We start from the raw sequence: 14476 nt of genomic DNA on the forward strand, positions 1-14476 counted from the left end.
AGAGCCCATTTGTATACCTATCTGATAACAACACCGTACTTTACTACATAACACCACAAAAATTAAAGCTGTTAACAAACACTACAATTACCAAATTGTGGATTGCAGCTTTAATTGTAGTTATAATTATGTAATTAAATATTTAGTAAATGTTGTTCTTTATTGCTTTACTGCTTGTCATCTTTCATTGCTATTATAAACGCTACATTCATGAGAGAAGACAGAAAGCAAATACTTAATATCTTATTCACACACACAAAGACACACACATGTGCAAGCACGCCCGCCCGCACACACACCGATTCATTGATTTGGGTATGTGTTAATGTGACCTCCCCTTGTTCTGGCCTGCACTGACCTAAGTGCTAAACGACAGGAATCTCTCACATTCCTGGCAAAGAAATAGATTAAAGGGAGAATTCACAGCGCTCTGATAACATCCACCGACGGCTGAACCCCTCAGGCCATTCACATCAGCTATTAGCGCATAAACACACAACACACAAGTGTATACATCCACAGATTTAACATACTGTCCTAGTTCACACATTCAGACCATGACAAAAAACAGGGAACACAGACTCTTTACAGAAGGTAAACATATGTGGCTTCCCGTGATGAGCTACCACATGCATGTAACGCAGTTCAGACTCAGTCCTGATGGTGAAAGATAAGGTGTAACTGGATTTCCTCACTGAGTTCCTCTATTTCCTGTTTATGGTTTAAGGAGTCATCGGCTGGGTTATGCTGATATAAAAGGCTTATCTAATGTGTGTACTTTGTGTGTGGGCGTGAAACAGGCCAGAAAGACTGAAGGACAGAATTGACTTACTTGACTTTTCTCTGAGGTTCTGTGAGGATCCCAGAGCCGAGGCCAGGAGCTGATTTTCGTTTGCGTGGTCTGCCAGGGCCTCGGCGGGCAGGACTACGAGGATTCTCCTCTTTTCTGAAAGAAGGGTTACAGCAGTAATCAGTAAATGTCATGATTCCACTATCATGTCATGTTTATTCTTGTTGTTTGAGTGGAGTCATGGCATAACCTATGGTTTTGTGTGAGATTGAGTGATCTTTCTCGTGTCTTGTCATTGCTCCCTACATCTCGTCCCTCGTCAGCTTTCCCTGAGTGCTAATCCCCAGCACCTGTTGCTCGTTTCGATCCTCTGTTGTTTCCCCTATAAAGAGTCCTCATGTTTCTTTGTCTCGTTGCTCGTGCATTGTATGTGTTTATGCTGTTTGATGTCATGCTCTGTAAGCTGTATGCTGTTCGTGTTCCTGTTCCCCGTATCTAGTAAGTCTTAGTTTAGTGTTTGTATCCCAGTGTTTGTTTGCGTAGTTTAGTTAGTCAGTGTTTCCTGTCAAAGTTTATATTTCTTCCTGTCTGTTTTCCCCCTCGTGGGTTTTGTTTTGCTGGTTTAGTTTTGTTCATGTTTTATGTTTAATAAAAACACCCTTGTTACATCAATACCGTCTGTGTCTGCCTGCACTTGGGTTCTCAAGCCATGTCTCACACCGAGATTCATGACAGAATGCACGAGCCAAAATCGAACCCAGTAGGCAGCATGGACGGTACGACGTCGTCCTTGCGGTCTCGCCAAGCCCACTTGCTGCTTGGATTCCGCCAGGGGAGTTACGGTGACCGGGAGTTCGCCAGGGCATTCTCGGCGGTGGCAGAGGCGACCGAGTTTGGTGAGGCGGAGTTGAAGACGATCTTCAACTGCTGCCTCACCCGGCGCCTCACACCGTCGGAGAAGAGGCTGCTGGCTCCCTTAGGGTTTGCGGACATGGTCAGGTACGTGACCAACCGGAGCGATCCCGGGGGTGAGGTTCCACATGGGACTTTCACCCCACGGTCGAGCGCTGCGGAGGGTCTCGTCCTGGCCGCCGCTGCCCTGGGGGACTCAGTACCCTCTGGCTCGAGCTCCATGGCCGCCGGTTCTTCTGGTGGAGTCCGAGATAAGTGGGTGGCTAGAGACTCGAGGACGACGTCGCGGGAAACCTCCTTCCTGAGTCCTGTGGTCCCGAGTCCTGTGGTCCCGAGTCCTGTGGTCCCGAGTCCTGTGGTCCCGAGTCCTGTGGTCCCGAGTCCTGTGGTCCCGAGTCCTGTGGTCCCGAGTCCTGTGGTCCCGAGTCCGGTGGTGTCAAACCCCAAATATTTTTTGGGGGGGCGCTGTGGGAAGGTGACGGTCCGTCCGGCACCGAGCCCGGCCCAGCAGCCGCCAGAGGTCGCTGCCCAGCCGCCAGAGGTCGCTGCCCAGCCGCCAGAGGTCGCTGCCCAGCCGCCAGAGGTCGCTGCCCAGCCGCCAGAGGTCGCTGCCCAGCCGCCAGAGGTCGCTGCCCAGCCGCCAGAGGTCGCTGCCCAGCCGCCAGAGGTCGCTGCCCAGCCGCCAGAGGTCGCTGCCCAGCCGCCAGAGGTCGCTGCCCAGCCGCCAGAGGTCGCTGCCCAGCCGCCAGAGGTCGCTGCCCAGCCGCCAGAGGTCGCTGCCCAGCCGCCAGAGGTCGCTGCCCAGCCGCCAGAGGTCGCTGCCCAGCCGCCAGAGGTCGCTGCCCAGCCGCCAGAGGTCGCTGCCCAGCCGCCGGCACCAAGCCCGGTCCAGCCGCCGGCACCAAGCCCGGTCCAGCCGCCGGCACCAAGCCCGGTCCAGCCGCCGGCACCAAGCCCGGTCCAGCCGCCGGCACCAAGCCCGGTCCAGCCGCCGGCACCAAGCCCGGTCCAGCCGCCGGCACCAAGCCCGGTCCAGCCGCCGGCACCAAGCCCGGTCCAGCCGCCGGCACCAAGCCCGGTCCAGCCGCCGGCACCAAGCCCGGTCCAGCCGCCGGCACCAAGCCCGGTCCAGCCGCCGGCACCAAGCCCGGTCCAGCCGCCGGCACCAAGCCCGGTCCAGAGGAGACCGTCAAGTCCGGCTGCCCAGCCGCCGTCAAGTCCGGCTGCCCAGCCGCCGTCAAGTCCGGCTGCCCAGCCGCCGTCAAGTCCGGCTGCCCAGCCGCCGTCAAGTCCGGCTGCCCAGCCGCCGTCAAGTCCGGCTGCCCAGCCGCCGTCAAGTCCGGCTGCCCAGCCGCCGTCAAGTCCGGCTGCCCAGCCGCCGTCAAGTCCGGCTGCCCAGCCGCCGTCAGCACCAAGCCCTGTCCAGCCGACGATCCAGTCGGCCTTCCAGCCCTGGTCCAGCCCGGCATTCCAGCCGAGGACTAGCCCTGCAGTCCTGCAGGGGACTAGGACAGTTCCCCCCAGGACTACCCCTGTCAAGCCTCCTGGGGCTCCGCGCCCTGGCGCGTCCCCCAGGGCTGGGACTTCCCCGCTCGGCCCTGCCCCTTCTGGACATCCTGTGTTTTCTTGTTTGCCCCCGCCCCCCCTCCCATGTCTGTTATTTTTGTTATCTCACCCCAACCCTTTTGTTATCATATCTTGTATGCCCCTTGTCATGTTCACCTTGTCTGTCTGGTTTTTGTCTGTTTCCCAGTCAGTCTTGTCTCGTTAGTTACCCCTTGATGAACACCTGGAGGTGCTCATTAAAGGGGGGGCTTATGTCATGATTCCACTATCATGTCATGTTTATTCTTGTTGTTTGAGTGGAGTCATGGCATAACCTATGGTTTTGTGTGAGATTGAGTGATCTTTCTCGTGTCTTGTCATTGTTCCCTACATCTCGTCCCTCGTCAGCTTTCCCTGAGTGCTAATCCCCAGCACCTGTTGCTCGTTTCGATCCTCTGTTGTTTCCCCTATAAAGAGTCCTCATGTTTCTTTGTCTCGTTGCTCGTGCATTGTATGTGTTTATGCTGTTTGATGTCATGCTCTGTAAGCTGTATGCTGTTCGTGTTCCTGTTCCCCGTATCTAGTAAGTCTTAGTTTAGTGTTTGTATCCCAGTGTTTGTTTGCGTAGTTTAGTTAGTCAGTGTTTCCTGTCAAAGTTTATATTTCTTCCTGTCTGTTTTCCCCCTCGTGGGTTTTGTTTTGCTTGTTTAGTTTTGTTCATGTTTTATGTTTAATAAAAACACCCTTGTTACATCAATACCGTCTGTGTCTGCCTGCACTTGGGTTCTCAAGCCATGTCTCACACCGAGATTCATGACAGTAAATAAATATAAAATTAGTGGTGGGCCGTTAACGCCGTTAACGCAGTGAGACTCTTATCGCGTGATAAAAAATATGTCGCCGTTAATCTATTCTCAAAGTTGGGTTGGGAGCTGGGTCTATACTACGCAAGCTATGATGACTTTCACCTTGATATTTTAGCGCAGATGTATACCAGTTTAACTGCACTGTATGGGGCGAGAACAAGATTTTTTAACTTGCGTGATTCGCGCCGCCTCATCATCTCATAACCAGGGCTTCATTCGCGCGATTCGCGCCGCAAGTAGGTCTATTGCCTCTTTGCATTAACACATAAATCACTCACGCTTGACACGCCATACGCGTTTGGTCTGAACACAACATAACGTTACTGTGAAATTACCGCATCAAACGTGACGTGCTAAGATGGATGCAGCTATGAAGCCGCCGGGTTTGCTTCAGGGAATATTAATTTTTAAGAAGCTTCCCAATGGAAACATCGACAAGACTAAGGTTGTTTGCACCTTGTGCAATGCGGAATTGGTTAAAAAAAAAAAAAACTTTCACTCAACAGGTAGTGGTCTAGCTTTAGTTGAAACCAGTAACTTTGTATTGAGATCTAATGTATTATGGCTCCTGTATGACAGGTCGCTTGTTGCTCCCTCACTCTTTGTAAGTCGCTTTGGATAAAAGCGTCTGCTAAATGACTAAATGTAAATGTACTGTAGGAGCTCTTCCAGTCTCAAGTACCACCTAAACGCAAATCATCCCTTAGCTAATGCGAAAGTAAACACAAGTACATCTTATTGAACATAACTTATTTTCATCACCAATTATCATAGTAGAACAGCTTTCTCAAGCAGTTTGAGATGCATTTTGGAAACAGGAGATGAGCCCCTGGTCTAATGCGCCACCTGGCTTGAGAAACCCGTTCTCAAAGACTTACTTTTAGTCATTATTTGGGTAGCACACATATTCTGAATGCCTTCGGCAGAATTCAAATGAGCCATTTTAATCTAGATTAATCTAGATTAATTCCAAGATTAATCTAGATTAATCTAGATTTAAAAAATTAATCTATACCCACCACTATATAAAATATTTTAATTTGGTAAGCCTTCAGAGTAACACAAAATCAATAAAAAATATGACATGTTCGTAGTGTTCATAGTGACAGTGTAAAACGTAATCCGCTAAGAATCTTGGTGTTGTATTCGATAGTACTCTGTCATTTGAAAGCCATGTCGCCAACACCTGTAAAATTGCATTTTTCCATTTTAAGAATATATCTAAATTACGTCATATGCTGTCACTGTCAGATGCAGAGAAATTAATTCATGCATTCATGACATCAAGACTAGATTACTGTAATGCACTTCTAGGTGGTTGCCCTGCGGGCCTATTACAAAAACTGCGACTGGTTCAAAACGCGGCAGCTCGAGTTCTTACACGTACAAAAAAGTGTGAGCATATAACCCCGGTTCTGTCAACCTTGCACTGGTTACCTTTAAAGCATTGCATTAACTTTAAGATCATGCTTATTACCTATAAAGCCCTACATGGTCTAGCGCCGCAGTATTTGAATGAACTTCTATTGTATTACAGACCTCCACGTACATTACGCTCTCAGGCGTCCTGTCAGTTGGTAATACCTAGAATTTCAAAATCGAGTGCAGGTGGTAGATCCTTTTCTTATCTAGCGCCTAAACTGTCACGGTTCTGCCTATCTTGTCTGGCTAATTCTTGGTCTTGAGGCAGAACCAAAACAGAATTCCCTGTTTCATGTGGGGAGAGACATTTTGGACCTTTTGGCCTTCCATACTCTCCCCTAGTCTCGTCTGTGTTTCCCGCCCTTTCCGTGTCATTAGCTTCCCCTTAGTGTTTCATCTGTTTCACCTGGTCCCCATTAATTATCCTGTGTTTTGTCTCCCTATAAGAGTCCTCATGTTTCTTTGTCTTGTGCCGGTTCATTGCTTGCTTTGCCTTGTATGCAGTACCTGTTTGTATGTACCTGTATGCTGTGTTACCTTGCCTGTAAGTTGTTCCTTGTCCTTTGAAGTTCCTGTATAGTTAATGTTAGTGTAATTCAAGTGTTTGTTTTCTTATAGTTTAGTTAGTCAGTGTTCTTGTCCTTGTTTAAGATCATTGTTTATCCTATCTTGTTTTCCCCCTCGTGGGTTTTGTTTTGCCTGTTTTTTAGTGTCTAATAAATCTGTTAACATCTGTACCCATACCATCTTGTCTGAGTCTGCCTGCACTTGGGTTCTCCTGCCCTGCCTCCCCGGAGGTCCGCGACATAATGAACCGGCCATCAAAGAACCCAGCAGGTAGCAGGGACGACTCTGAGGAGGCGTTTCGGAGCCGCCAAGCTCACACCCTGTTTGGCTTTCGCCAGAGGGGCACCCCGGTGAAGCTCTTCGCCATGGACTTCCTCTCCACTGCGCGTCACTCGGGCTTCGCCGAGGCAGAGTTGAAAGTCATTTTTAACAGCTGCCTCGACGAACCTTTTGAGCCCGCGGAGATGCGCAGGTTGAGGTCCCTGGGCTTCGTAGATCAGCTCCAGATTGCGATGGATCGCGAGGAGTCCAGGGAATTGTCCATGGCGAAGTCTTCAGCGGGGCTGGCCGTGATTTCAGAGGACCAGGCCCTGCAAGTCGGGGTCATAGGTCTCTCCCCACAGTCTGTGTCCTCTCCACCACCCACCGGTCTCCGTGGACGGCGCCAACGGAGGGAGTCGTGGGACTCCCCGTCCGACTCTTCCAGCACGGAACCTACCGTGCCTGCCGCCGTCCCTCTGCCGTCGGTCCCACTCCCCGTGGGCCGGTCCCGGAAGAAGAAGCCAAGGAAGGGAGTACCTTCGAGTCCGGTGGTCCCGAGTCCGGTGGTCCCGAGTCCGGTGGTCCCGAGTCCGGTGGTCCCGAGTCCGGTGGTCCCGAGTCCGGTGGTCCCGAGTCCGGTGGTGTCAAACCCCAAATATTTTTTGGGGGGGCGCCGTGGGGAGGGGACGGTCCGAGCGTCCAGCCCGGCCGCAGATTCCTCCCAGGAGCCGGCACCAAGCCCGGTCCAGGAGCCGGCACCAAGCCCGGTCCAGGAGCCGGCACCAAGCCCGGTCCAGGAGCCGGCACCAAGCCCGGTCCAGGAGCCGGCACCAAGCCCGGTCCAGGAGCCGGCACCAAGCCCGGTCCAGGAGCCGGCACCAAGCCCGGTCCAGCAGCCGGCACCAAGCCCGGTCCAGCAGCCGGCACCAAGCCCGGTCCAGCAGCCGGCACCAAGCCCGGTCCAGCAGCCGGCACCAAGCCCGGTCCAGCAGCCGGCACCAAGCCCGGTCCAGCAGCCGGCACCAAGCCCGGTCCAGCAGCCGGCACCAAGCCCGGTCCAGCAGCCGGCACCAAGCCCGGTCCAGCAGCCGGCACCAAGCCCGGTCCAGCAGCCGGCACCAAGCCCGGTCCAGCAGCCGGCACCAAGCCCGGTCCAGCAGCCGGCACCAAGCCCGGTCCAGCAGCCGGCACCAAGCCCGGTCCAGCAGCCGGCACCAAGCCCGGTCCAGCAGCCGGCACCAAGCCCGGTCCAGCAGAGACCGCCGTCAAGCCCGGTCCAGCAGAGACCGCCGTCAAGCCCGGTCCAGCAGAGACCGCCGTCAAGCCCGGTCCAGCAGAGACCGCCGTCAAGCCCGGCCGCCCAGCCGCCGCCGTCAAGCCCGGCCGCCCAGCCGCCGCCGTCAAGCCCGGCCGCCCAGCCGCCGCCGTCAAGCCCGGCCGCCCAGCCGCCGCCGTCAAGCCCGGCCGCCCAGCCGCCGCCGCCGAAGTCAAGCCCTGTCCTGCCGGCCCATCAGCCGGCGTCAAGAACTGTCCTGCCGATCTTCCGACCGGCGCCAAGCCCTGTCAAGCCCCCTGGGGCTCCGCGCTCTGGTGCGTCCCCCAGGGCAAGGACTTCCCCACCCAGCCCTACCCCTTTTGGACTTCCACCCATGTCTTGTTTGCCCCCACCCCCCCTCCCTTGTTTGTTGTTTTTGTTGAGTCACCCCAATCCCCTGTTGATTCTTGCCTGTCTGCCCCTTATCTTGTTTTCCATGTTTTGTTTAGTCTTGTCTATGTCCCAGTCTGTCTTGTCCTGTGGGTCTCCTTGAGGAGCGTCAGGATGTCGCTCCTTAAGGCGGGGGTTCTGTCACGGTTCTGCCTATCTTGTCTGGCTAATTCTTGGTCTTGAGGCAGAACCAAAACAGAATTCCCTGTTTCATGTGGGGAGAGACATTTTGGACCTTTTGGCCTTCCATACTCTCCCCTAGTCTCGTCTGTGTTTCCCGCCCTTTCCGTGTCATTAGCTTCCCCTTAGTGTTTCATCTGTTTCACCTGGTCCCCATTAATTATCCGGTGTTTTGTCTCCCTATAAGAGTCCTCATGTTTCTTTGTCTTGTGCCGGTTCATTGCTTGCTTTGCCTTGTATGCAGTACCTGTTTGTATGTACCTGTATGCTGTGTTACCTTGCCTGTAAGTTGTTCCTTGTCCTTTGAAGTTCCTGTATAGTTAATGTTAGTGTAATTCAAGTGTTTGTTTTCTTATAGTTTAGTTAGTCAGTGTTCTTGTCCTTGTTTAAGATCATTGTTTATCCTATCTTGTTTTCCCCCTCGTGGGTTTTGTTTTGCCTGTTTTTTAGTGTCTAATAAATCTGTTAACATCTGTACCCATACCATCTTGTCTGAGTCTGCCTGCACTTGGGTTCTCCTGCCCTGCCTCCCCGGAGGTCCGCGACATAAACTTTGTAATATTCTTCCCTGCACGGTCCGGGAGGCAGACACACTCTGTCAGTTTAAATCTAGACTAAAGACTCATCTTTTTAATCTTGCATACACTATACCTCCATAATATTAATCCTCAGAGGATTTAGGCTGCATTATTTAGATCAACCGGAACCAGGAACACATCCAACAACAAATGATGTACTTGTTGCATCAAAAAGTGCAGAACAGTACTCTACTCTCAGCCAGTCTTGTCTCTTTGTTCCAAGGTTACCGCAGGATGCAGTTCATGCCCAGACCTGATGGCAGAGCTGAGAATGGGAAGCGGTGACCTGAAAAGAGCTAAGAGGATAGAGCTGGATAAAGGACGCGACAACTTTGTTTTTCCTACAACATTTAAAATGCTATTAGATTGTTAATGATAATCTTCAATCCTTAATTTTTATATTTTATTAAGCCTTGTTGTGCAAGCACTGTTGAGCTTGTGCAGAGGCAGCAGCTTTTGCCAGAGGGGAACTGGAATCCCCTGGTTGGGCCCGGGTTCCCCTGAGGTTTTTTTTCTCGATGGGAGTTATGGGTTCCTCACCACCGTTTGCATACTGTTTTGCACTATCTGCCTGGCCGGGGGGGCTGCTTTTGAATTCAAACTTGTATTCAATGTGTCTCATGTACAACTGCTTTGTAACAATGAAAATTGCAAAAAGCGCTATATAAATAAAGTTGAGTTGAGTTGAGTAATAAATGCAAAAAGAACTGTTAAAACAAAGTAAATATTATCAGGAAATACCATTCATCATTGATATGTAACTGAAATTCCCCCCACTGAAGCTTGCTGCATCTCATTTGAGTACTACATGCATCTAAGTCTGGAAAAGAATGCAGACCTCATGTGAGATTCAGCAGAGATTAACACTATCAGTGGAAAATGACATTTTCGTTTGGAGCATGTCAGTTTGGAACCATATGAAGGTAAGCAAAAAATAACTGACATGTTAAAGTAAAACGTTGTACATGAATTGGAATGAATTAGAATATTCTGACAAAGAAGCCTTCCGTGTTGAGTTCTGCATTAATGGTATGGCTAATTTATAGTGATAGTGAAGATGTAATCACTAAACTGGTGCTTACTGGTGATCATGCTTCCGCTGGAGTTTGGCCAGTTCCTTCTGTTTCTCTTTGTATTGCTGTTGCAGCTCTGCTAGCCTCATCCGCATTGCCAACTCTTGCCCATCCATACTGTCCATAGCACCTTTCACTGGACACACCTTGAATAACCAAACAAAACTTAGGTTAGTGGTTCCAATCCTGGATAAAAATGTCCAGCTCTGACTTAACATATTCCTTCCAAATACCAAACAATAGACATATAAAGCAATCTATAGACATAACTTGCTGCTTAAATTTATAGAAAGAGCAAACAAGTGATACCGGCTCATGCCGAGGTGTCCAGCTGCATTTTCTGCGCAAATTGAGAGTTCTTCGGGCAGGGTATTGCTTCTCGACATCTGCAGTGCTGTTCTCCACTGAGCTTAATTCAAGGGCACGAGCTGTTGCCAAAGTAGCAAGACTGTGTAGATCAAAAATCCATTCCTCCTCTCCTTTAATGACATAACAAACATAAAAGGTACGAATTATGACCAGACAAATTGTGGAAGTCGTCTACCTAACTCAGAGCCCAGCACTGAGCCTGGCTTGACAGAAAACAAACAGAATACATTATATTTTACGAGATTCTGCTGTATGTATTTAAAAATAATATATTTCTGATTTATTCCAAGCATAATCCTTTGGGGCTTTTTGTCAAGGGTTAGAAGGCGAAAGAGGTACAATTAAAAGGTTTTACTTTTTCAAACTTGAAATTGTTCATTATCATACCTTGAGTTTTACCACAGCTTTGTTTGTACTGTTGCAGCTCAAGATCAGCTAGCTCGCTAAGCAATTCCATGCCATGACAGGAGGAGTTGAGTGGGGCATTGCATTTATGGTACGAGAAAGAGGAGGGTGGAGATGTAGGGGGACAATCTCCACAGAAGGCTGCAGCAATCAGGAGCTCTAAACTCCAGTAACTTGAGACAAGGCTCTGGGAGCAGGTCTCCGGCAATTCAGCTGGAGACGCAACCTTCACACAGCTGTTCTGTTGTTTTTCATCTCCTGTTATTGCAATGTCTGATCGGTTGTTGGTGTCTGGCAACTGGTTGGGTGTACAATCTGAAACACAATGTTTTTCCACTAATGGCGCTCCCTGATCCTCTAGTGTCTCAGTATTTTTCCTGACTTTGGTAGGTACGTCTTTATCCACGTCTTCCTCAAAGGTAACAGTAAAATCATTTGGCTGGATTTTCTCTTCAGATGAAAGGATTAGTCCTTCTTCTACTTCACAGATCGAAGCTTCAACAGTTGTGCAAATGTGCAGTTCGGCCTGTTCCTCATTCTGTTTGGCTTCCAAAGGTTCACTGCAACCCATAACCATGAGTCCTTTCACATCTCCCCCATGTGCAAATTCGGGTCCATTCTCATTAAGACTAGTGTCTTTTTCCACTGTTGAATCTTGTGGCTCTTGAAGCGTCACCACTGCATGACATTCCAGGCCTTCTCCTAAGCCAGAGAGAGCTCGAGGGGCATGCTCAACAGGTTCGATTTGAACAGCCTCCAGATCAGCAGGCTCTGCCAATTGTACGTCTTGACTGGTGGCCCCATTCCTGTAGCCCATGCCAATTTCCAGATAGGTGTATCCAGGAGGCAGCTCTATGACGGGGGAAAAAAAAGCTCAGTTGTCTCAAGTACAAAGCCAATAAAAATCTGCATAAAATTGAATTCTGAACTTGTTTTACACTTAGAAAACCTTTTTTTAGGGTGACGCATTGGGCCGCCAGCCTGGACAAAAACACAATTCATTCCACATGACAGCAAAGCTATGCTTTGATCTTAGTTTGACTTTCGGAAGTGCAGCTCTTAGGGGGTAATACTGAGGTAAAACAGAACTCTATTTCTGGCACTGCTATATCCTCTGGCATGCTATAATAGTTAGTGAGGTGTTAACGATGATAAAGAGGGTGTAGGCTGGGGGTGGAGGATCTGGCCAGGGTGTTTCTCCATCATTACTGATGTGATGGAGCTGGGGAGCTGAGCTGGCAGCCACTTTTTGCATTTATCAGCAGCTTAGTCAATCGTGCTCTTGCCTGTACGGTCGCCACACAAAGCCACAAAGTCTAAAAACAGACTGATTGTTTCTGCATGAGGGGCTCAGCACAAACAGCTGTCAACATGTGGCGTATGTGTTTTTAAGACTTGAAAACATGCAAGTTGCTAGGCACTTTCACGGTAGTCCAGCCACAGAAATTCCAGATTACCTCTTTACATGATACAATTTAGACAAAACTATTTGTCAACAAGTGAAGGTGTTTCAGCAAGTCTAGTGTTCACACTGTATGGTAGTGAGAACAGTTTCTTACCAGGCTCCATGGACTGAGGGTAGTCTTGTGGTGGCTGCCCTTCGATCCTCTTGCCCTGGGACTCTGTAACTGTGGGAAGCAGGGATGGGGAAGGGCTGATGGCAGGAGAGCGGGGTGTAGCAGCTACCGGACTTGGTGCAGAGCAGGGGGTAGATGGTGTGCTTTTAGGGTAAGGCCGGATACAAGGAGACTGGCAGCATGGTGACAAGTGGGCAGTGGAACCCCGGGGAGGTGAGGAGGACCTGTTGGATGAGCTATAACCATAGCACCTGGCAGATTTGGGGGTCCTTGGGTCAGACAGAATGTCTTCTAGCTCCATACTGTGTTCTTCTGGTTTCTTCTGCACCTAAGCATTGATGAATGGTGTAATGAAGAGGGGAAATCCATAAAGAGAATTTAAGCATCATAATGAGATCTAAAAGTTTGGAAGCATTTGGAGCAGCTGGTGTTTGATAGGGCCTTTTTCATGATTCACTGGCTCCAAATGTTCTTTACTTCCTTGCACATAAAATTGGGCTATATAGTTGCAAATAAAAGAGTACATCCTTTTCCTCATGCAAAGTCTACATGGTTTCAAAGAGCACTTCATGTTATACACATCTTTTTTGCCATTCTCACAAACCTCTAACAATGAATTTATTTGCATCCACACCAGTAGACGATAGCGTTAACTTTATGTCTATCCTAAGCCTGGGCCCTGCAGTGTTCCCACTCACTAAAATTAATGTTGATGACCTGCTGCTGATGCTTTCGTTTTCATTCGTTTCGATGTCTTTTCTCCAAAACATGACAGCAAAGGCTGAATGCTCTCTCTGAAGGCTGAAGGTGCGGTCGTGTCCGGGATGTAAAGCATATATTTTACCAGCTTGCTCAGATATAAGCGTTACATATATAATATCCCACTGCTTTCCAACCACTACAGTCTTTAATTCTGAGAAAGCAAAAAAGTGATACCAACAATATCGTTCTCTGTATCTTCATAGTTATTGTATAACGACAACTATACCCCCTATTCTTCTAAATTAAGGACGTAGTTATTTATCGTAGTTATCGCTATCAATATAATGTGAACGGCCCTTTCACCTAGTATTTGCTCTGAAACAGTATACAAGGAGATGAATTCATTTATATTTATATGGATGGTTGTGTATATAAGAATGTTTGTTACCTGACTATGACCAGTTCTGTGCTGTAGCTCCACATTGTTTGCCCTATGTGATGCGATTGGTGGTTGATGTGACTGTTGCTGATGCTGCATCTGCTGGTGTTGCTGAAGAGCAAAAAGCTCCTGTTGTTGTAGAAACTGCGAGCGAGGATACACAGCAGGATGCTGCATATGGGAGTGGGCCCCTCTGGCCCTGTATACTGGAGGCCACAGACTAGACTGCTCCATGACATCTAGAGAGTTGGAGATGAGAGTGATGTGTTAATAATGTGACAAAGTGAAAAGCCATGTCAGGGAACACAATGTTAATCCATGAGTCTCAAATACCAATCATCACCTCTACCCAAGGCTAAAAATGGGAGGAACATGGGTGGACGAAGTCTAGGGAGTAAATTTCAAGGGGGGACGTAGTTCCACACACTGATCTTTATGAATGACTGGATTCGTATTGGAATGGTCCACTGACGTCGCTCAAAGTTTGCTAGAACGCCACAACACTGTGCAGCCATGGCTGTGAAAACCACAGGGATTTAAATTCCTGAAAAATTCTATAACCTTTAGTTGCTGTCATGTGTTAGTTTAGCAAATATAATGTTAGAGTTTACACAAAAGTACAATAATCTTAAAATTGACAGCTAAATAACAAGATCCGTGCATTCCTAAACTATGGAAAAAATTACCTGCAGAAACAGTGAAACGTAACCCAATTCCACGTGAAAACTTCCACTGCAACAAAGACCTGATTGATGGTGGAACAAACACTACTAAAACACATGCATATACTTTATACAGATGAGGCACCCCCATAAAAATAAGTGCTTGGGAGTGAGAGTCATTACCCAAACAACAGCACTCCCACGCTTCTGTAGTGTACCTCTCCCTGTTCACTGCTTTTACATATATGCACTTTCTAAATTCCTTCTTCAATATTTCTCACACTCTTACCAAAATGTGCAATCTGCAAAGACTGATACATGCTTCCTATAATGATTTTTTGATTATTAATGAAAGTGAATGTAATAATTTGGGTTCCTATTGAAATTGATGTTAAAGCAGGGAGTCCACCCCCATGAAAAATC

At 48.9% G+C, this 14476-nt stretch overlaps 1 protein-coding gene across 4 annotated transcripts in view; it reads right to left on the reverse strand.

The window, feature by feature from the left end:
* Positions 1-14476, reverse strand: part of LOC130426932 (BAH and coiled-coil domain-containing protein 1) — a 78700-nt gene that overhangs the window by 18726 nt on the left and 45498 nt on the right. For all 4 annotated transcript variants that reach the window (XM_056753942.1, XM_056753940.1, XM_056753941.1 and 1 more), the window contains 6 exons: positions 13401-13630; positions 12233-12578; positions 10656-11525; positions 10209-10378; positions 9909-10045; positions 833-946 (listed from right to left, as the gene is read on the reverse strand). In XM_056753942.1, coding sequence (XP_056609920.1) covers positions 833-946; positions 9909-10045; positions 10209-10378; positions 10656-11525; positions 12233-12578; positions 13401-13630 — 1867 coding nt within the window. The remainder of the gene's footprint in view (positions 1-832; positions 947-9908; positions 10046-10208; positions 10379-10655; positions 11526-12232; positions 12579-13400; positions 13631-14476) is intronic.

This window comes from Triplophysa dalaica, chromosome 7 (genome assembly GCF_015846415.1).
Source record: "Triplophysa dalaica isolate WHDGS20190420 chromosome 7, ASM1584641v1, whole genome shotgun sequence".
NCBI lineage: Eukaryota > Metazoa > Chordata > Actinopteri > Cypriniformes > Nemacheilidae > Triplophysa > Triplophysa dalaica.